At 37.7% G+C, this 23,723-nt stretch overlaps 1 protein-coding gene across 1 annotated transcript in view; it reads right to left on the reverse strand.

Annotated features, from left to right (window-relative positions):
• The window catches only part of GRID1 (glutamate ionotropic receptor delta type subunit 1), a 281,982-nt gene that overhangs the window by 47,119 nt on the left and 211,140 nt on the right, over positions 1-23,723 (reverse strand). Inside the window, exons 7-8 of the mRNA XM_030241408.2 lie at positions 1,847-1,948; positions 292-489 (exon numbers count right to left, since the gene is read on the reverse strand). Coding sequence (XP_030097268.1) covers positions 292-489; positions 1,847-1,948 — 300 coding nt within the window. The remainder of the gene's footprint in view (positions 1-291; positions 490-1,846; positions 1,949-23,723) is intronic.

Genomic DNA, 23,723 nt, shown 5'->3' on the forward strand with positions numbered 1-23,723 from the left:
ATACCTTATTTTTTTCTCAATTTTCTATAGTCATTCCCTCACACACACAATCACAACCTTGATTCTTATAGCAGGGTAAACACATAGATTTACAGCAATATAATTTATGGTGAGAGCAGCTGGAAGCAAATAAAACAAGAGACTCTCTAGTTTCTATCCTGCATACAGAATCTTAAATTGTAGTTTATGTCACACTCAAACCATCCATAGCTCAGAAGCATTCTGCACTGGTGCCTTCATCCTAACTCATTCTCCTGCAATTTTTTTAAATGCAGCTTCTTCTCTGTGTACCTTATTAATGAGTTCTCCAATCATGCCATTCCAGGAGCTGTTTTGGAGCTGATGTCCATACTTGCCATCAGGAGCTTGATATATCTCATACTTGAAGCCCAGATTCTTGGCCAGTGCATCCAGGACATCAATGGAAAATCCTTTATATCGTTTTGGCTGCCCAAGGATGTTCTCTGCCACCATCACAAAAGGTTCTTCCTGAAAACAAAACAGTATCTTACTGACACTTGAAACAAGATTTTTAGTTTACTTCTCTGAGCAAAAGGGTGTTTTCTGAGTTAATTCTGGACAACTTGGCACAGATTTTGAGACACCCATAAACTTCTGAGGCAAAAATTGGGATACTGTGACGTGGGATATTGTGAAACTTCCCAACCAGACACCACTGCCTCAGCACTTGAGTCCTATCCAAAGCCTTGGTTTTTCCATAGCTCTTGAGAAGAAGCAGAGACTCCAGAATAAATTCAACCCCAGATTCAGAAAGCCATCTTTTATATATAAGGCCTCATCTTTTATCCAGGACACATACTAAAACATAAACTAAAACCACTGCAATTTTGTGAACATTTAACATTTTGAAAACTCAAATAACCTGCATGGGTTTCTGGAGTATTTTAATTGAAGAAGTCTGTTTTGGGACCAAGGAAATGCAGCATTTTGTGGTATGGTTTCTGCTGGGGATAGGTGACCTGCTCTCCTGCAGATCCCAGGGATTTTGGTGGCACAGCCACTGCAGTTGGCTGCCTTGGTAGCCCAGTACTGTCAGAGAAGGGATCTGCTCACCTCTCACACCAACTACAGCACCAATTGAAGAAAGAAAATTGGGGGCTGGAGGGAGTGCTTTCATGGACATATGTACTCTTAGGTACTGCCTATTTCTACCATGATTCAGAAAAAGAGAATTGAAAACAACAAAAAAAGACATTTTATTCAGCAATCTGTAGACTACAATATCTTAGCCAGGAATGCATTCAAGCCCTAATTTTCCCCTAATGTAGCACTTGGCTGACAGGAGCTCCTTACTACTCCAGAGTTTAACAGACAGTAGTCCCAAAAGCATGATGATTTTTTTGGAAAGAGGACACCTTTCTAAAAGACATAGTTTATCTCAATGGGGATTTATGAGCTTGATGCAGGAAACACTTGATTAAATTTTACAGCCTGCAGTGTACAAGAGCCAAGATTAGATTATCATAATTGGCCCATCTGATCTTAAAATCCATGAAATGCTGAAAACTGCTTATCCAAGCTGGAGGATGCTATCTGGAATGCACCCTGGTGCACTCAGGCCCTACACTGGTTCTACGCCTGGTAGGAATTACAATGCAGAAAAAACAGCATAAGCAAACAAACAAATGCTCTGTATCACTGACAGTACACAGCTTCACATAAAAAAATAAAGAGCCATCATCTATCTTCCTTGTTATGTAACTGATCATCCAAAAATACAGAACTGAAAATGATAGGGGAAAACACTGCGGGAAGTGCCCAAAACATTCAGTCAGATCCATTTTATTTTGAGCATTTTGTTTCCTGAGCTCAGAAAGGACCATACCAAGACAGTCACCACTTTGAGTGTCACTCCCTGTAGGTCGTTGCCCAGACGCCGCTCTTGGAGGCTGCCGTTCAGGCCTTTCTCAGAGTCCCACGTCGCCAGCTGGAACAGAAAGCACCAAGGGTCTGAAGCACTGCCAGGCAGGAATCCTTCAGCACTTACACAATGTTTAACAGCAGCTTGACCAAATCCAGAACTGATAGAGGGAGGCTGAGAGGTGTGTGGCTTTCTTTAATGTAGAATCAGAATGAGTGTGATTCAGAGGACAGACATAAACACGTGCCTTGCCTGAATGTGTGTTCATTGATGGAATATCAATGCTCTATTACCTGTAGTATTTATCATATCATTTCACTTAGCTCACTCTGACATTACACTTCTCCTCAGTAAGTTTATATTGTCTGAGGGTCCTCAGGATTACCTGTGGTTGCACTATCCCAGATTCCCCTCTCTGCTCAGATCCCTACTTTCAAATACCCTATGTTTATCAATGACCAACCTTTTTTTCCACAGTGTTTTAGCTCACTTACAGTCAAAATTCTTGACACAGGTTATATAGTCAAACTGTCTCAACTCGTATTTTCTTCAGCTCCTGTCTCAAGTCCTGTTTTCTGTGCTTTTGTCTTATTACTACCTGATGTCTAAAACAATTACAGCCTCTTGAGTTCCCAGGCTCCTGATGAACAAGTATCTCATATCTACCAGATGTCACACATGCACGTTTTCAGAACATATCCCTGGAACATTACATCTAAATATTTTATTTTCCAATTAAATGTATCATTTTAAAAATTAAGTTACTGCATTTTCTGAAGAGAAATACAGTCCAATTCAATAGAACAGGTTCAATAGAAAAGTCAATTTTTAGTGACCTTTGGATTATTCAAACTAAATATGCTCCTGAGCAGCAGCAGCAGCAGCAGCAGTCAGGCTCCTTTTGCCTTCAAACAGAATCCACAGTGTCATTTTGTTCAGAAGAGATATAAATAGTATAAAGTAGAAACTGTTTTCTTCTTTTTTTTTTAGCTGTACTCTTAAACACCAATACTATGCTCACATATTTGGAAACAGTATTGTTAGCTGAAGGCATGCCCTGTAGAAATTAAACACAGTCCAAGATCTGTGAAATATGGATTCCTCCTGCCAGAAGCTAATTTTCCTGTAACAAGTCAAAATCTTCTTGGAAAGAACTTATTTCAGTGAAAATGCCTATGGCTAGATGTCTTACATGATTTATTTCTATGACTTCAGTTTTATCCTAAAGCCTCACAAATCAAATCAACAAATAAAATGTGATGGAAGAGATCTGTATAGTTTTATTTCTGGTTTGTTGCATTAAACTGATAAACAGGGAACTAGAAAAGAACAAGACATTCAGTGAATATTCAGCAACTATCACAACTGATGAAAATTATTCCAGTCACTATATCTTGAGAGCTGAGATGCAAGGAGAGGAAAGACTTAAGGTAAATCTCCTTTTATCCAGATGACCTGGAGGATGGAGGAGGAGAATGTATGAATAATTTTCATCTTTCTAATGACACTCCTGGAAGCTAAAACATCTCAGATTGAACATTCTCCTCCTGTGATGGCAGTTTGGAGTGACAGAGGAGTGTCTGCACATCAAGTGTCTGCAGCCACACAGGCAGATAAATAACTGCAGCCATGGTATCTTTTGAATTTGAATTTAGATGCTTGCTCTGAAATATTTCCAGATGTTCCTCGGCCCTTGCTACTGCCAAACCAAATGGACATATCTTTCCTTTGACATAAATCAACAGGGTTCAACAGACTTCAAAGATGAGTGTAGGTGTGCATAGCATCTATTGTGTCTCAAATCTGTAAAGAAAGCTGGCTGTTTAAACCTTCTTCATTTGTCCTAGGCATATGATCAAGACTTTTTGCCAAAATGGCTTGCAAAATCTACAGGTGATGATTAAATATTCATTAAATATGGGAAATGTAACACATTCAACTTATAACTTCATCACTGGTGGACTGACACATCAGTTTTTTCTCCTACACATGCACCTTTCAGAATCTGATTTCATATAAGAGCCCTAGACTTTTCAAATACTGTGTTTCATATTCTGCACTACCTCAAAGACTTCCAAAAAATACTGGAGACAGACAGTGTAAACCCATGATTTTTTTTTTTTCAAAAGAAGAAGACAAAGATCCTTCTTTTATGGAGCAGGGGTAAGTGCAAGGAGAAGGAGCATGCTTTACTTCAGAACAGTACTCCAGAGTACAAACTTTTCAGCCTCTTAAAAGCAAACTATAGAGATAAAAATAATAAATGGAACATATGGAATATCATTTCCAGAAGGGATTTTCCCTGTGTATCCTTGTGGTTTGGAACACTTCATTTGTTAAGAACTATGCCAATTTTATCTTCCACTTCTTGCAGACAGAATGTTGTTTATAGGACTGATGTACTTACAGATATGTATATAAATTTGTGACAGCTGACCTGTCAAGATCAGTGCCTGAGAAGCTAATTTCCAGCATGGTTACACACTATGAGTACTGCTGTTAAGGCCATTAGAGTTTCGTTCTTTGAAATATGTAAAAATTTCCTACCAGAAGTCTGGAGCCAAAGGTTATAGCACAGCCATCAGCTGATAGGAGATAAAGGGCTTTTAGATCTGATTATGAAAAACAACTGCTTGCAGAATCAGCACGTCCAGGATGTGATTAAAAAAAAAAAAAAACTCAGTGATCTCTGGAACATGTATTTAATGGCAGTCTGGGTGGGATTTTTTGATTCTCAAGTTACCTTGTCATGTGAGTTCAAGCTTTGAAATTAGCTACTTTATGAATGATTTTCAACTTAAAGCTTCCTAGCTTTTTTTCCTGAAATAGCCCTGTTGCTGGGAATCCTCTAGTTCTAGCCATACAGCAGAAACGAAACCATCCAGTAAAAACTATCCAGAGGAAACAAATGTAGAATTCAGACAAAAAGGTGATTTGATGGAAAATTCTGACTCAAAACATGCTTTCAATTTTAGTCAATATTTACTGCATTTTCAACTAGAACTTAAAGGAAGGGTTTGAAGAGAGAAAAGAACAATTTTTACATTGTTTTCACAAGCAACCAAGGATGAAACAAAGACACTTACTCAAAACACAAGCAAAACAAATGTCTGTCAAAGGCCCAACCAAATGGAGATGCAAATTATCCCAAACTACTAGTAAATACAGTTGAAAACAGACATTAGCAAATAAAGTGTTCAGTGTGTCTATCACAGTATTGAACGTGATTATCTACACTGCTTTAGTTTACAATGCAGTAGTTACTGTCCAAATAATGCATGTCACTGCTATCCAACACAATTTTAAGTATGACATCATCCCAAACATGGTCTACTTTTCAGGAAAAACATGAGTCACATAAGAAATAAAAAACATAATTCTCAGCAAATGCATATTAATGTTTGAAATGCTACAATTTATCCAGAGTATACATCTTCTATTTTAACAGAACCCAAAAACTTTGACTGAGCAACTTGTTGGAGCTAAGGTTACACAATCCAAAGAAATTAAATTTGGGAACCCCTTACTTGAAATCCAAAAAACTTCTAAGAGACAGGAAAGTGAAAAGAGTGCAAGGCAGGCAGTTCTCACACCACAAGACTGAGATACCCATATCAACCAGAACACATTTTCTGTGAACACAAAAACTGTTCTGTCCATGGAGTTAAATAAATTAATCTATGACACTTTCAATCTAAAAATGCTTTTAGATTAAAGTTAGACTCAAACAGATTGCATTTCAATGACAACTTGTTTCTTAATCCTGAAGTCAAGAGAGTTTATGTCAAGTATGATGTCCTTCTACCATGTATGTGTATTTTACACATTGGTGCCTCATTCCCTTTGCAAGCCTTGCAATACAGCTACAAGCAGATTTTAAGTGAACCTGATAATAAAACAACACATAAGCAAGAAAAATAATGTCTACAGGAGACAAATATGAAATAAGGGAGTGGACCATTAAATAAACGGAGTAAATTGGACACTTCTCTGTCACAGTTCTAAGGAATAAAAGGAGTTTCACTTAAATCCTAGAACAAATTTAAGTCCGCTTAAAACATTTAAGTCCAGAATTCCTTTTCAAATTAAGTATAACCGTAATCTACAGAATTTTCTTCCCTTCACAACAAGGTAGTAGTAGGACTCAGAGTTTGAATTAGTAGTAGCAGTAGTAGTAGTTAAAAACTCTTTCATATTTGTGCAATCCACAATAATATAAAAGAGGATTCAGAAAATGAAAAGGTATCAAATCTTTTACTTGCAAGCAAATCCAAATACTGATACAAAAAATCCATCAGAACTACATATTAGGAATATTCTAGCATTTCTATTCCAGAACATAAGCTTATAGTCAATATAGGGATAAGATACTGGGTAAGATCACCAGGTGAACTGATTTAAGATACATTCTGTGATGCAGCATAACTCATCCCTATTTACAGTGAAATACCAGCAAGTCATCTACATTCTAGTCTGAGATTTTGCATTTGTTTGTATTAAAAACATATCTTGCTTCCAAACATTTGCAGTGTGACTGGAATACCTGTGTACCCACGGCCACAGAGAACTCCAAAACACATTAAAACTATGAAGCAGAGGATTGAGAACCCAGTCTCAAATGGTACATAAACTTTGGGTGAAAATTTTATGCCATCCTGCTCAATGCTCAAGGGGCTTAGTTTGCCATTAAGGGGCACCATAAGGATTGCATCTACTTGATAAAAGGTCAGAGAGGAGCAGGGAGACCATGGAAAGCTGCATAGAGTTAGAAAAAGGGCACAGAGAGAAAGGCTGCTTCCCCTGGGGTTGCATTGCCACTGCTCTTTCTACAATGGGGAACCTGGTTTAGTGTCCAGGACAGCGAAGGACACAGATGTGGCTGTTGATGCTTTAATGAGTCTTTAAGAATGCAAGACCTTCAGGGAGAAGAATTCCATTTATTCCAATTTTAGTGCAATTTTTTTGCAAATTTATGGTGCTATAAGGATGATAATAAAATTTCTCCAGAGAATCACAGGAAGATGAGCATGAGGCAGCAAGACCTAAAAATTACCAAGTCATTCTGGAGAAACTTGACTGCTTTTTCAATAGTACTGCAGAATTAATAGGTAGCTGAAATGAAGAAGACAGTATGCTTGTATCTGAATTTTAGGTTTATTTCATGCAAGGTCTTATGAACCCTCACCTAGGGCAATTTGTCTCCTGAAAAAAGACAATACTACATGGTTTACAGATTAGTTTCCAGGAAACAATGGAGAATGATGTATCAAGATGAGAAGAAAAGTTCTGAATGGCTCACAGCAAGTCAATATTAAGATGTTCTTGACTTAATAGCCTTTTTTACTGTTTTGGAACAGGAAATAGGAAATATTAAAATGTCTAAGATGCAAAGATATCTCAAAACTGAGGAGTGCTGAAAATAAATCAAACTATATCAAACAGTGAGAAAATAAATAGGAGTGGTAAGAACTCCAACATGAAACAATAATATGCATCTTGCATAAGTAGAAGTAAACACTTATGGAACAGAAAAATGGGAAATAGGCACACTTCAACTGAAGAAGCAAACACAGAAATCAATGAACAAGTTGTGCAGGGCGACAATGAGATGCAAATGATGATGAGCTTGTAAAACAGTACAGCAACTACAGTACTGCTGCACAAATACCAGTGTGGTCCTGGACTCCACATCTCATGGCATGGGCTGGACAGAGCAGCCACAACACAGGTGAGAAGAATGTATGGTCTGAACACAGTGTTCAGACAGCATCTGTCTGAACAAGAGTTAGGCATGCTGGAAGAATATCAAGGGAGAACAAGACAACTGCTACTGTGATGGAGGATTCATTTCATACAAAAAGGAGGAAAGATGCAACTGTGAATATTGAAGATAATGATAACCAAGAAATGGGAAAATTAGAAACAAAACTAGATATAAGGCAACAGAATGACTGCTGCAAACATATTGTAATCTACAGAGACCCTTTCACAGAAAATATAAATTGTTTCCTAGAAACATTTATTCATTCTCAGTCAAGACTGTTAAATGAGAAATGGATAAAAGGGCAGAGATTTTTTTAGTATTTCTAAGCAAAACAATTTTTCATGGGAAGGGTTTGGCAGATCCAGAATATGAGGTACATAGATAAAGGAAATCAAAGAACGCTCTGGTGGTTCTTGAATTCACCAGAGATACCAGATCCAACAATTGTTTCATATAATGCTGGATCTCATCCCCAAAGGTGATTAGTATGGTTTTGTCCCATGTGGAACTATTTCCTTAAAGACCCAAAGTGCAAGGTTTAACCTGTGGTCCCCTCAGTTTGCAGGTGAGTGGATTAATTGTCACCTTTAAGCCTGGTATAGGGGCACACCATTCACAAACTTAAAATGTACTGGTGTAGTTTTTTCAAAGAATGTCATAATTCAGAATACTTGAAAATCTCAGCTACTTTCATCTCCAAAAGAAAAAAAAACATACCCTACTGCTGAAACAAAGCTATTCCTAGAACTCAGCCAGGGAGAAATTCTGTCAAAAGTGAGCAGAAGCAATCTGAGGTTCCAGCCTACAGCTGTTAACTTGGCAAGCCTACATCACACCATTGAGTCCTGAGAGCCACACTTATATCAAGTTAATTGAGCATAGATCTAGAATAGAAAATAGAGAAAGTTCAAGAATGCTGAAGGAGGGATTTGAGTAGGAAAGAGCAATTGACCTGAACTGACATAACTAAGGAAACAGATATACACCACTGCTCGCCCAAGCAGCCAGCGAGACAAATGGCAAATGTCTAGGACTGAGATACCACATGAAGTCTGCCCTTGAAACAGCACAATGCCCTTCAAATACATGAGGGAAAGGGGTCACAATTAACAGAGAAAAGCAGCATTACCAGAGTTACCACCATGAAGACAGTCCCACGAAACTCTGATTGAGAATTTAGGAAAACAAATCTCCAATTGTGCCAACAAAATGCACTTTGGCAAGAAGCTGCACAGTAACAAGTGGAGAATTCACACAAATTGGAACAAAAATTTCAAAATAATTCAAACAGCTCAAAACCAATGCAAAATGCTAAAAATTACATTGCATTGAAGCAAAGTGCAAATTAGTATCAGAAGTGTATTTTTGCTATGTAAGATCAACGACAGTATTTAACTGCTATTATCTAGAAAGTAACTAGATAGCATATGGATATGGAGTCTCTCTCTCCATGTTATTTACAATAATTCCTACATAATAGATAGGGAAAACCTAGAGGGGAAGAATTACATTAGTTAACCCAAAACTGTAAGGCTAGTTTAAGACAGAGGACTACCAGCAGAGGCTTTGGTAGAGGTAGTTCAGCAGTAATATTCTTATTCTCTAGAAGCCTTTGTATTTATTCAGGTCCTGCTCTTCAAATTCTGCCATTCACTGCAGCTAACAATTTCAACCCTATCTATCATAACTCAGCAGTATCTTGCTCCATTTTTTTTTATGGTCCTTCATTGCAGAGAATATCAAATATTTTGACATGAGATGAAATGTTTTCCCTTACATTTTTCATTAGCCAAAGATCAATTCAATTAAATGTAATGACCATACTATTAAAAGCCAACTACTTTACATATAATAGAACTCTACAACATAAATGAAGGTTAGATACATGATGCTTTCCTTATATCACAAACATTAAGGAAGCCAAGGTATTCTACTGCTTTCTACAGAATTGTGACTGAGGAATTTCATGCAGTATTGAAGCAATGGGGCTTTTTAACCTTAAAGGTTTTATTAACACTGTGTCAGACTTCTTGGGAATAGATAAGCACCATATACTTTATATTGCATATAAATCACGTTTAATATTATGTTAAAGGGCATCAATTATGAGAATTATCTTTTTTGGTGATATAAGATACTGCTCCATTATGTGGCAGATTGAGATATTATTTTGCTAGCAGGTAATGAAGAAGCATTGATACCAGTTCAGGGTTGCTCCTCTTTCCATATTGTGATGGCTGGTAAACATCTCTGACCTCCTACACAACATGGAAAAACACCTGTGTTCTACTGTGCTGAGCCTGGGCAGTGCTTGTCTGGGGCAGCAAATCCATACTTGGCAGAAAAAGGAGCTGAAAGGACATGACAAGATAAATGTATTCTGTAATTCATTATATAAAAGTATAAATAGGCCATCTTCAGCTCTGCTAGAAGAAATTGCTTCAATTAATACTAGTCTTTGAAGGAGCAGTGACTGCAACATGCTGATGTTATTAGTGCAGAAACACAAGCACTGAGAAAGATGTAGTACTAAATGAAGCAATCATGAGAGTGATGAAAACCATACGAACAAGAATCTTATCCTCTGATAGCTTCTTTATGAAGTGCAGAGAAGTATTACTCTATCCCAAAATTTTTGTATTTAATTTCCCTGACATAAAATCAAAATGTGGCAAAAAAGGTGTTGAAAATAAATTGGAGGCATTTTCTCTGAGACTCTCACAGGCTTCTCTCTTAAAAAGCAGGCAATAAACTTCCACCCCTTTCCTCTTGCAGTTTTGCCACTTTTCAAGGCTGTAAGATACAAACAATGTGCCATAGTGTAGAAACACTGTTGTTGAATCAGATGGCAGCACTGCCATAGCAAAAGGTGTGTGTGCAGCACCACAACTCTTTTAAAGGTCAAACAAATAAAGTATGAGGAACCAAGGTACTGCTGAATCAGGCACTCCCCAGGGGCACTGTAAATTACCCTTTGATATGAACAATGAGGTCTCTAAGCATAAAATTAAAACTGATAAGTAATCATAAAAGTGAGACCCATCCAGGTATAAAGTCCTCAACAGCTGTCACATGTTGCTGGCTAAAAACACATTGCCACTGGGTTTCCTATTTGAAAGGCAAACAAGCCCCTCTTCTTTTTCCTGCAGTTTAAAAGACAAAGTCATTGTCCACTGAAATCCAACATGTCCTGGACTCCTAGGATACACTGAATGCTACAGCCAATTGCTGAACATCAGGTAGCTCAGGAATAGGGAATAGCTGCTTGTGGACAAAACTGAACCAATTCCCTTTACTACTACTCATTATGTGTAAGTAAAGTGGAAACAAATCCATTTCACACAGAGAACAGGTTGTTTTCAAAGCTCTGAAATGCTTTTTGGTAGCAAATTATGAGCTTTGGAGAGCAGAACTATCCTTGCTATTTATGCAATAGTGACCTCAGCAGACTGTTTGTAAACAAAAAACCCTCATCATGGAAAAGCTGGATCTAACAAGAAATAGAAACTCATGCTGATTTCCTATAGGTTCTTGTCCTGCTCTATGGAGTGTACTAACCAAATCATGCCCTGTTGTGCTGTTCTAAGAATTTTACTGGGGAAGGAGAGTAAGGGAGACTTGCACAGCTGGACAGTTGTCAGGACCTGTTTTCCAGTCCTTCTAGGAGAGAGCCCTGCATGTAGGAATTAACCAGCATGCTACAACAGGCTATATCAAAACTGCTCTTTTTGTGCCATTCCTTACTGTGGTTCTTGGCTGCTATCTCAGCTGAATGCTTTTGATGTCTCTCATTTAAGAAACACACCCGTATTTCCGCAGCTCTAACAACACAACTTTTCCTAGCCTGGCCCCTGAGGTACAGACCACTGTGTGATTTCACCAGCTGTGATTTTCACCTTCTGAAGCCTGGCCACCATGAATCACTTTCTGATTCTGGGAAAAGGCACTGAGTCATCTCAGAATGAAAGCAAAGTTCAGCCCACTCTCTGGTATCACCTATCAAGCCTATTCTCAATTCTGTATTGAAAACTGCTCTTCTCTCAAACTCCAGACACTTATGAAAAGCTCCACAACATCAAGAGTAATTTTTTGTAGAAACTTATATTTAAAAAAAAAGTATTGGCATTATCTAATTACCACATGATATTTTGTTGGCCTTGATATACCAAGGACAATGTTCTTGAGAAAAAGATAGCCACTTTGCATTTTAGTTCAAAGGGTGTAGATTCACAAATGTAATTTATAAACCAAATGGAAAACTTAAATACAAAGAGGCCAAAGACTTAGATGAAAAGTTGCTACTTAAAAATGACTATTAAAAAACTCCACTCCAATATTATTTTATCAGAATTGTTGTTAAGACAAGTTAACACTCTGTCTTGACATTAGTAAAAACCCTAACTGCCAAAGCTTCCCTGCTAAATATTTTAAGTGAATTTTGACCAGCTCTGGTTATTGGCAATGGAATCTACATCCACATCTATGGAACACTGGAAATTCTAGTAATAAATTTGAAAGTTCCATTTTTACTGAACTTTCCCTTATTTTGATCTTTACAATATGACTTCATCTTTATCCTCACTACTCACAGAAAGTGACACAAAATGGCTTAAATGATTTGCAGAAAGTTTTTCCCTCTACAGCAAAAGCCACTGAGTAAAAAAATCATAACTCGGTGTTTGGTAATGGATAATTGCCTCTCCAAGAAACAGAAGAACTGTAGATAGTATTAAGCAAAACACGAATTTTCTTCTCTGTAATGATAGGCATTTAATGGTTTTAATTAACAACAAGCTATATTGAGACAGCTTTCAAAAATATATTTATCCCTTGGGCTTTGTTACATACATAGAACAGGTTTTGTAAGGCAAATAAAATCAGCTTGCTCACAAAACCAATTAGCCAAGAATATACAAACACCATAGATCCATAGATATTATAGTTTATATAAATTATGTACCAGTTGCTAAGTATTCACAAGGAACATAACAAGACACTTAGCTAATCTTTGCATAGTCTTCATATAGAAACTATGGTAAGCATGAAAAATACTTTTCTATGTAACTGTTTACAAACCTTTTGTTGACAGCCTATTGCCCTGCTTCATTTTTTTCTCTGCTTCAATTCAACATTCAGGAGAATTTCTAGCTTCTAAAAAGATACTGGACAATGAGAACTTTTTAGCAATTTTGCTCACCGACAGTCAGTGCACACAGCGTAGATAAGAAAGATTACAGTAATAAATACTTTCTCCCAGCTCCACAAACTGCCACATACCAGCAAAACTCCATCACTAGCAAGGATGTGATAATTTCAGTAAAGTAGTCAAAGGTAAGAAATAAAAGCAGGTAAGAAATACAGCTTGTACTATGTGCAATGGTTAAAGGCTCTCCTTTCAGATTCGTTACTGCAGCTTTAAAAATAAACACTGATCTCCAGGAAGCTTTATTAGAGCTCCCTACATCATTTGTTTAGTAGGATTCAATAATTTAGTAGGTTTATGTAATTACTACAGACCTTATTTAATATTGCACCTGACGCGTTGTTGTTTTCCAAGTCTTGAGAAAAGCTTCTAGAAAGGTCAAAGCTGATCAAATTAGAAAACAAGACATGATTTATGTGTGGCCCAAACTTCTCAGTGGAGGGAGAGAAACAATTTGGGCCCATGGAGGGCCACAGACAAGCAGCAGAACCTCTGGTGAGGGAAAGGCAGCAGCTCTCTGGGAGTGACCCAGCGGTCAGACCTCATTTGAAGATCACCCTACCTTAAAACATTACAAGATTTATTTCTGCACTCTAAAAGGCTCATGGTCACTGCAGGGTAGGTGGTTTTTCAACAATGAACAGCAGAGCATTTCTACACAGAATTAGGGCTAAAATGGGCAATGCCCTCAGAGAAATGTGGATGCAGAAATATGGCAAAGAATTACCACAAACATATCTGAGGAGGAAAAAACCACACACATTACATTCATTAAATCCCTTTCTTACTGCCTTAACCTGATATTCTTTCTGTTGCTATGGTGATTGTTATCCAGCCATTTATACATTTAAAGAAAAAAATCAGTATTCCCTCTCATGAAATTCAAAGTGTGAGAAATATCTCCTTAATGCAATATAAAGACTATTTCCTCAGTGGACCCATCAGGCATTCATTTTCCTAAGGTCTTCTGAGTCCATTTAAACTTCTCTGTTCCACACATTTTGTGGCAATGAATTTCAAAATATAAGCAGGCAGTCTCTGAAAATGTACTTCCTCTTATAGGTTGTAAGCTGCCTACCAGTTCATTTTATTAAGTATCATCTAGGATTCCATTACAAGAGAAAATGAATAATTCCTCCCATTTCATCTTTTAATCTCTTTATTTCCTAAGCACCTAGACACACTCCCTCCTTTTGTCTGCTTACTGAGCCGAAAAATTGTGGTCTGTATGTCTCTTCATATAGAAGTAATCTGGTATCTCAAGTCACCCTTCTCCATCTTACATCTTTTCTAGTTCTTCCATATATTTTTGAAAGAGGAAAATAAATAAATTAAAAAAACAAAAAAAAAAACCAAAAAAAACAACTCAATCCAAATTATAGAGACTGGCCAAAAATCAGCCCATGGAAAATTGGAAGACTGACTTAGGAAAGACAACGTTTGAGTGCACTATTAAGCCTATATTTTTAAATTATCTTAGAAGACCTGCCTTAGAAATATTCGACACTGCATTTCAGAATTAAAATGCAGAAACAGCTGAACAAGGAAAGTAGAAAGCAAATGTCACCAATAGAAATTGCATATATTTAGATAATATATACTTAGGAAATGGAAAAGAAATTCTTACCTACTACATGCACAGTAAAATGTGGAATTATTTAATGTTTCTTGGAAAAAAACACTTTCATTTATTAGAAAAAATAACTAACACCATGCATTGTATTTGTTGGGGACTCTTTGTAAATCCCTTCCCTGGCATAAGCAGAAGGTGGTACATACAAAGTAGAAAGCTATGAGCCTGCAGTAATCCCCCTCCTCTCAGTAGGTCTACCATAAAATAAATTTTAGGAATTACTGCCCACAACTTTTCATAAAGTTAAGGGGAATTTGCAGCAACTGCTGCATTTCCAGTATTTCTTTTCCATAAAGTACATCAGGCCTCTACAAGTGGTCCAGCTAATGTGGGTTTTTTTGTAACTCACAGAATTGCCTTATAGATCCCAGAATGTCTGAGGGCTACAGGCTTTGTTCACAAATCAAATTAATTAAAGGAAATCAACAGTGTGTTAATAATTATGTGGGTTTGTCCACATCTCCATGGTAAAATATTCCCAGCTGCTTTGGAGCAGGCTTGGGACAAGCCCTGGTGGCTGAAAGGCCCTACAATCTGCTGGCTGCCCATCAACTTTGTAGCTTCTGATACTTGAGTGAAAATTTGGCCATTACTAAGCTCTCAGGGCCTGCATTAGAGACTGACAATGAGTTTTACTGCAGACTTCAAACTGCAGCAGCTGCAGGGAGGGATGAATGAATGGGTGACAAACACAATCACCACATCAACCCAGGAGATGCTACTAAAATGCTGCTTATTAGCACTGCAAGGTGACAGTTGAGAATCTGTGCTCTGACGGACCTACAAAATCGACACAGTCCAGGATTTGGAAGAAACTCCAATATCTGAGGTCCTTACAGAACTGGCAGCTCAGACCATACAAAACTACATCTTTTCATTGCTCAGAAGCAGAAGAAGGCCTCCTACACTGAGGGCTGTCAGCCTTCTACCAGCACAAGTACACCATCACTTTTTTGAATTCCAGGAGGGGAAAAATATTTGACTGTTTCTCATCCAAAATAATTTGAAAAGCCTGAAGGCTAGAAAGATGGGTACCCAGGTCACAGACCCTGCATTGCAAGAGTGATAAGATGCAACTCTTCAGGAGGTCCTTCAAAATCCAGATTAGAGACAGCTCCCCCAGTGGATGACTTTTCCTTCACCCTGCTGAGTAACACAGGCTAAATCTAAGATTATAAATGAATTAGTTAAAATTTACTCCTGTAAAAATATACCCCTTCCCACATTCACCTAGGGCTGTCATAAAAATGGCATTTCTTCATGTCTCCTTTAGGAAGCCCACAGCTGTCATTAAATATATATATATGATATACATGATATATGTAGACAGATATATATGTATATAAGTATGCATAAAGAAGCCTGGGCAGTTATCCCTCATAAGAATCTGTCTGAGTTTAAATTGCCTTTCAGTACTAAATGTCACAGTCACTATAGAGAGCTACAATTTAAAAAACTTATAGAACTGAAAATATTTTTCTCAATACTTCTAACTAGTTTTCACAGTTTTTTTAACCTAGTTACTTGTTATTTAGAGATGTTTTTATCTCTTTATGCCAGTTCTCCTGGCCTTGAACTGGTACTGCACCAGTTAGGAGAAAGAATATCAGATCTCTCAAAAGCAGGAGTTGGCTGTAAATCTCATGTTAATGACTTTCATCAGGACTGTGGCCTGTGTTAGTCTGGTAACATTACAGAGGCTGCATGTGCACACAGAAAATCAAAGAGAACCAAGGCTTAATTGTATAATGGGCTGCATAGCAACATGTCAGAACCTTTTGGGTAAGGAGTCTCTCAAGACTAAGACCAGCAATCACATCAAACAATGACAGCCACCAGCACATCACCCCTAGCCCTCTAACAGCCCACCATATCAACACAGATTTCTTCACAGGCACATTAAAGGTCACCTCGTGGATGCTGGACAAAATGCTGACACTACAGCTCATGCAAGATTTCACATTCAATATTCCTGAATAAAATAAACTGACACTCTTCCCATCTCTGGCAGATACAGCTTAGGATCTGATAATCATTTCAATGATGGTGTAAACTACCACAGCAGACTCGCTATTAACATGTTCCAGGCTATCACACTAAGCCAAATAGATGTAAAAAGACTGACACCAGACTCATATTCTGATCAGACTTCCTATGTAACAAAGTAGTTGCAGATGAAAAAAATAAGGTAAGAAGGAAAAGAAGGCATATTATACTGGCTTTCTTGCTCTTCACAGATTTTGTATTTTTAACTTTTTCCACTGAAGTGCAAAACTAAATTGAAGCCTGCCATGAATATATTCAGGAACGTCAACAGATCTGCACTCATTTTGTTTGTGCTGACCTGTGATCCTAATGCTTTTTGTTGTTTTATAATAAACACCTTATATGTCACAACAAAAACCAAAGGCATCTACCTCTCACTGCCACCATTCCTGTGTCATAATTCCTGATATCCATGCTCTGTATCTTGTTATCTTTCTCCCAGGATACTTGCCCTTACATAACATGAGCAGGAAACTTCTCAGGCTTACTGCACACCACGCCATTCCAGCTGTGGAACTGGTCCCCAAGCATTGGCACATATTTCATTTGTTTATGCATGACCTACACAACTTTTATCATGGCCAAGAAAAGATTCTGGCTAAGCATCTGAACATGACTAAACTTGGATCAGTTTTGTTAAGGCTGTGATCCAAGTGGCTCCCACAGTTTAGGGAGTGCCTTAGGCTCCTGTTTCCAATTCCATCCTGCCTGCCACTAGGGTGGAATTGGAAACAGGAGCAGCACTATATTTTATAGTTCAAGGGGCAACAATACTTCATAACTAGTCCAAATCCAACATGAAGATGGATGCAAAAGTGAGGAGAGGAGACTGGAATGGGGAAGCCAAGGCCTTAATTTTTCATGAGAGGATTATTATGAAATATCATCAGTATATGATATATTGATATGTGCAGTTCTTGCATTCCTATCGGAATGAGCAACAGCTCTTCTTCCGCTGCTGTAACAATTTGATTTCTCCTGGTTTCAACATGACAGTGGTACTGGAATTGATTTAAGTGCATTAATGCCATAAGGGCTTTTGGCAGAATGTATAAAATGGGAAGAGTTCATAGGTTCCATTATGCTGATGATGTTGAAAAGCAAAGTATGGCAGCCAGAACCCACCCCACACCACCCCAAACCTTTAATTAAGAAAGCCTGATATTAAGTTGTACTCAATTACAACATCTGTAATTTGCCACTGTGCTCCCAGAGCTAGTCCATATGCTCGTGAGGCACCTTTTCAAACCCTCTTTTGGGCACACTATGACTATCATACAATGCACTTGTATTATAATTAAATTTAGTATAATTACTTTACAGAGTGATCAGTGACAGTCTATTGTTCAGGAAGAATTAATCCTTTGAGCCTTCCAACATCATTTTAGTTCCTGGTTCTAAATGAGATTTCAAAGAATGTAATTTATAATAACCAAAATCCCCAACGCATACTTTAATATAGCCTGCCTTTGTTACAGCAGCTCACTAGTAAAATGCTTCTGAGTTAGAGCACTCCTGGTGTACTGATTTACCTTCACTGCACAGGACCACTCAAACAGGGAGGAAAACAAGCAGGAAGGCTTCACTGATCACCTTGATGCCTTCTCTTCCTTCCTCCTTCCCAAAACACAGGTGCTCTAGAACCCTTTCAGAACCAATACGACTACTAAAGTAGAATCCTTCCCTAAGGAGAATGCTTGCCTTTCCAGAAGCAGCCCAAGAAATCCTCCCATCTGAAACATCATTAATTCATGAATATATTTAAAGGAGGTGTGATGACTGGATTTGAGAAAAAGCTGGAGCTGCTACCATACGAGACACCAGGAAGCTGGATTTCCTCCTGAAATGAAATGCTTTTCCACGGAGCAGAATCTAAGTTGGGCAGTGTCAAAACATTTTTTTAGACATTTTTAAGTCAAGTAAAATGTTTTGACAATTCCAAGGAATCCTTGGAAAAATCCTTTGCAGATCTCATCTATTCCAGTACTGAAACCTATTTCCTTGTTTTGTATCCATTGCAATCCTAGTCCTCAATTTCTTTCTCTGGACCAGTTGTTAAGCATATTGCATATCCCACTGAATAAATTCCTCCAGTTGCACTCTAGTCCCTCAGGACTACCATGCACAGGAAATATATGAGAGAACTTGACCCACAATACAAGGCAGAAGATATTAAAACAGGTCAATATTGTGGTGGTTATTTAATTATCTTGTCAAAATTAAACCCTTCAGGCCAGTCAAAAAATTCTAAATTTCAGTTTAATATCTTTTTACCAAAATAAAAGCTTTTCTTGTGCAATTCTATCCACCAGAAAATCACTGCAGTGAAAAACTGCCAAATGCCAACTGTAGCTATCACTACAGCTGAATTTCTTGATGTGATTTTTTTCTAAATACCATGTTGAAAAGCTCTCTTTCAGTCCACTTGACTAATTAAGATTTCTCAGCTATCAAGGCTCAGTCCTTTTTACTGTCAGCAAGGTTTGTTTGTGCAATCCAAGATGCTGGCCACAAATCTTCTTGAGGTGACATTACAAGAAAATGTCACTGTTAGGATGATTGGCACTTAATAATATGTGGTACAGAAACTGCATCAAAAAACATGGTAGAACACATTTTGGACAAAGCCTGAGAAAATCTGTCAATTTCACACTTCTGCCACCTAACAGATAGAACAAAAATTTTCTCAGAAAGCATATAAATTCTTTTTTTATTGGTTGAAGTAACTCAGCAAGGCAAGAGAGAATCACTGGCAGTCATTCTGCTCCTGCCTCATGCATGAGGTTAGCTGGCTTATGAGTTACGTTTGTGAGCCCAACTGCAATATCACCAGCAAGTGAGAGTAAAAACTTTGGAGTCTTCAGATGCCAGAGTAATACAATTACATAATATTTCTGATTTTGAAGAGACCAATCAAAAATCTTTTAAAATTATCTTTCTGTCTTTCTTTCTGCAGGGAGCTATGAAGGGAAATATTTGTTGGAAAACATAAAAGGTATCAAATGCATTTTCTGGGAGAAATAGAAGGTTTTAGGTACTGACACTCAAAACATGATTGTTCAGAGTTCAGCTTACCCTCTTCCCTACGGCCAAATATTTGATAATGAAGAGAGGGACATAAGCAAAGTTAGAGGAGGAAATAGAAGTGCCAGTGGTAGCTGACTTAGTGGCAACATCTGCAGCTCCTATCTGACTTCTTGCTGAACATCAACAGTAATATAATCAGGTTTATCAACTTTACCCTCCAGACAGATCTGGCAACTTCTATCCACACATTAGAAAAAGCTGTAATACACAAGAATAAATGCAGAGAATGAAAAAATGTGGAACCTTCAGCTGGAACAAAAGCCATCGACTCTGCAGGTTAAATGTCAATTGCACATTATGTGCCTTCCTCCTGCAGGTTTCCTGTCAACTGTCCAGGATAATTTTGAAGTTTCATATTAAAATATTCATTTCAGATATTCTTCCCAATCAAATCGTTCACTGTATAAAATTTCAAGTACGTTTTCATATATGAAATAACACCAGAGGCAGTCTTCTAAGACAGTGCACATCACTAGACTTGGACATTAAGCCTTCTTCATCACGAAAACTGTAAGACAAGTTTCCCAGGTGAGGAGTAAAATAAAGTAAATGCATATTCTAAAAAAATCCCAAACAAAACGACAAACAAAAAACCACACCACTTCCTTTGAAAAGTACACTGACAAACCTAATACTAATTTACTATAAAAATGACACTGAAAATGACACAACTTTAAAAAAAAGAAAAAAACAGCTAGAAAAGAAAAAGGAGGTTTGTGAGGACCTGATACAACTGATGATACTTTGTACTGGATGGACATAAAAGAGAAAACATGAATGCTGGTATGGACACAGTTGAAATCCTACAGAGAAGTGGAACAGAAGGTTGGGAAGAAGAGGAGGGAATGCCCAGGAAAAAACTGATCTAGGAGGCCAGGAGGTGGAAGGAAGATGCAGAGAGGGAGACAAAAGGAGAGGCACTAAGGGTCAAATAGAATACCCCAGCACAGGAGAGGTGGCAGGCAAGCAGGGACATGCAGCTTGATGGCAGCCAGCAGAAGCATCACTTACGGCTGCTGCACCTGACAATCTGATCAGCTCAGTAACCAAATAGAATCCTTTAGAAGAGAGGATTATTTGTTTGTTCCTCCCAGAACACCCTCTGGATGTCATGGCAAAATATTATTAGCTGTGTCTCTAATGAGCTATGTAATAAAGACATCTTCAAGGTTCTTCCTTCCACCACTATGTCACAAACTTCAAATTGCTTGGGAAAGATGCTGTATTTTTACAACAAAATTTCTCTACAGCAGAGTAAGCAGAACTCCAAAATATAAAATATCAAGCATTAACATCTGCAAGTATAGCTCTGATTTGTATTAGACAATATCAGTTTACTATTGCAGAATAAATATTCAAAGGAAAACTGCAGACATGTCACAATTACACTACTTTTGTTCATTTTCTCCCTTTTTTTCTTAGAAATTGGAGATATTAGACAGTTTTGAAAATTTCTAACTTATGAACCATAACAGTAGCACTGACATTACAATTTCATCCATAGTACAACAAAAAAGTTCAGTAAATTCTCCCAAATTCATAAACCCACAGTATTTTCCTTTGATATCAAGAAATGTTAATACTTGGTGAAGAGAGCTTACAAGGTAATTACATTGTAGATTGACACAACCATTACATTCACTCCAGATTTTCTCTGTGGGCTGGAATTTAGGCATTACCAGCCCTCTGCCCTAGGAAACAAGCATGAGGCTCTCACTGGAGTCAGCAAGAACTGAGGATGTTTACAATGAGCAAAGTTTCAGACCCAACTCAGCAAAGAAACTAAACATTCCAACAGTCACTCTGAATTTTTAGGTTAGACTTGGGCTAAAGTCTTTGCTGAATCAGGACCCCTTCCTTCAAGTGTCAAACATCATAACAAATAGATATCATTAGCATTTTTCATATGCTGCCTAAAGAAGTCCTCTGGTGCTCAGATAAATCTGACAAGGAAAAAACACACAAAATAAACCTTGGTTTGGGTAGTCAGAATCTTATGAGCAGTATAAAATCAATTGGATAAAAAAACTCCAGCCCTCACTTTGAATTTGGTATGCTACTGCTTTCTATGCCTACTGACTGTGAGCATGACTGAGGTAAAATGTGAACACAAGAGGCCTGAAATAAAGCCAGATAAAAATTCTAGTCTTCAAACCCCCAAAGTCTTGAGTTCACCACAAGAGGTGTAAGACAGACAAACCCCACAGCTCCAGGTATTTCAGAGGGAACATAATGTGCTTAAGACAGTGAAATGTTTTAGTAGAAGACTGATATTCTCCTACTTAACCTCCATTTATTAGCTTAATGCCAAAAGGAACATAAAATTTCATGAACATGAGCAGTTAATACAGCAGTCCTGTTTACAATAATTGCATTGTATTTACTGCATCCACATAACTGTACTTGCTAGGTTTTTAGCAGGAACATAAGTGGGTTCTGCAGTCTTTGTATGAATTTCATGGTGCTGTGGAAATAAAACTAGCAATGCCTAAGCTAATTTAAAGCTAGATTAGATATGGGTAGGTGAACTGTTATTACACAGCTTGCAGAGGGAATAGAAGCTGTAATTCTACTGGGAAAATATTCCAGGCAAGATCCTTAATTGGCAAAATCTGATCAATATCCCTTGACTTGACTGCTCTTCCATGACTGTTGGAAAACTGAGGTTCCAGCTCACTCCTTACCAGTGATATCTTTGCTAAGTGCTCCCTTAGCAAAGTGAATTTCTGTATGTGTTAACATGAACATTTTGGGATTGTTTTTTAAATTATTGCTACAATATTCGGAATACTCATGTCACAGATTACATTACCAAAGTATCATAGTGAAATCTCTGCGAAACTGGTGACTTAGAGATTAATTATCTTATTTACAGCTTTCTTTTTTTGAAAGAAATTGGCCTCATTTGGTCATTTTTAAATTAGCACTAATACAAGTGAACCACAAACCAATCTCTCTACACCTCCTTAAGTACAGTAGGAGCCTTAAATTGTTTTAATGTAATGAAAGTTGTCAACATGACATTCCATTTATAGGAAAAGGACAGCTTGGAACCATAGCACAAAATAAAACTGCATTTAACTTTGCAAATCTAGAGACTTTTCCAAAGGTTTCTATATGAAAGGAAAGAGAATTTTTGCAAATATAGTCTTAAATGTAGTGTCTACCCAGCTCAGTGTATTATTACTCAAGACATACATCAGGCTCACAGGAAAAAAAGAATATTAGTGGTCTTTTTTCTTTTCTATTCTACACTAATCTCCTCAGTTTTCCCCACAATTCATTAAAAGATGTTGAATATAAAAAAAGGATCCAAACATGACAGTGTTACCCACTACAGCAGCAGAAATATGACAAGGTTAATCATCTGGTTTAAAGGAGTCTGACTTCCCCTTGCACGAGATTGCTGCTATCAGTTTTCTTGTGGAGGAACAGTCAATAATGTCTTCTAATCTCTAATAACAGACACAGGACAAACATTCTATTACAACCTAAATAAATAAGACAAACTTTAATTTTAGACCTGTCTATCAAAGGCCTATTCCTGTAATTATTACCACTGTGCTTGGCATCTTTTTTTTTTTGTTTTTCCAGATTTATTTTTTTAGATAGTGCTTCAATTAACTGTCATTATTGTTACAAACAATGAAATTAAATTACATTTTGGTTGGAAATACAATTATTTTTCTCTTATCCTCTCTTTCCTAACTTTAATTTTTTCCAGGTCTGTTCTCCCCTTTTCAATCACTTCTGTATATTCCCCCACACTACTCTCTACTTATTCCTCAATTTATGGGGACCTTGTTCTCACAAAGAAGGAGGGGCTGGTGGGGGATGTGAAGCTCCAGGGCAGCCTTGGCTGGATTGACCATGGAATGCTGAAGTGTTAGGACAGTGAAAAGGGTGCACAGCAAAATCTCTGCCCCAGACTTGAGGAGAGCAGACTTTGGCCTCTTCAGGGATCTGCTTGGTACAGAGTTGTGGGATAACGTCCTGGAGGGGGAAGAGAGTTCCAAGACAGATGGCTAATATTCAAGGATCACCTCCTCCAGGCTCAGGAGTGATGCATCCCAAAAGAAAAAGGCAGGCAAAAACACCACCAGACCTG

The sequence above is a fragment of the Serinus canaria genome, chromosome 6, assembly GCF_022539315.1.
Source record: "Serinus canaria isolate serCan28SL12 chromosome 6, serCan2020, whole genome shotgun sequence".
NCBI classification, from domain to species: domain Eukaryota; kingdom Metazoa; phylum Chordata; class Aves; order Passeriformes; family Fringillidae; genus Serinus; species Serinus canaria.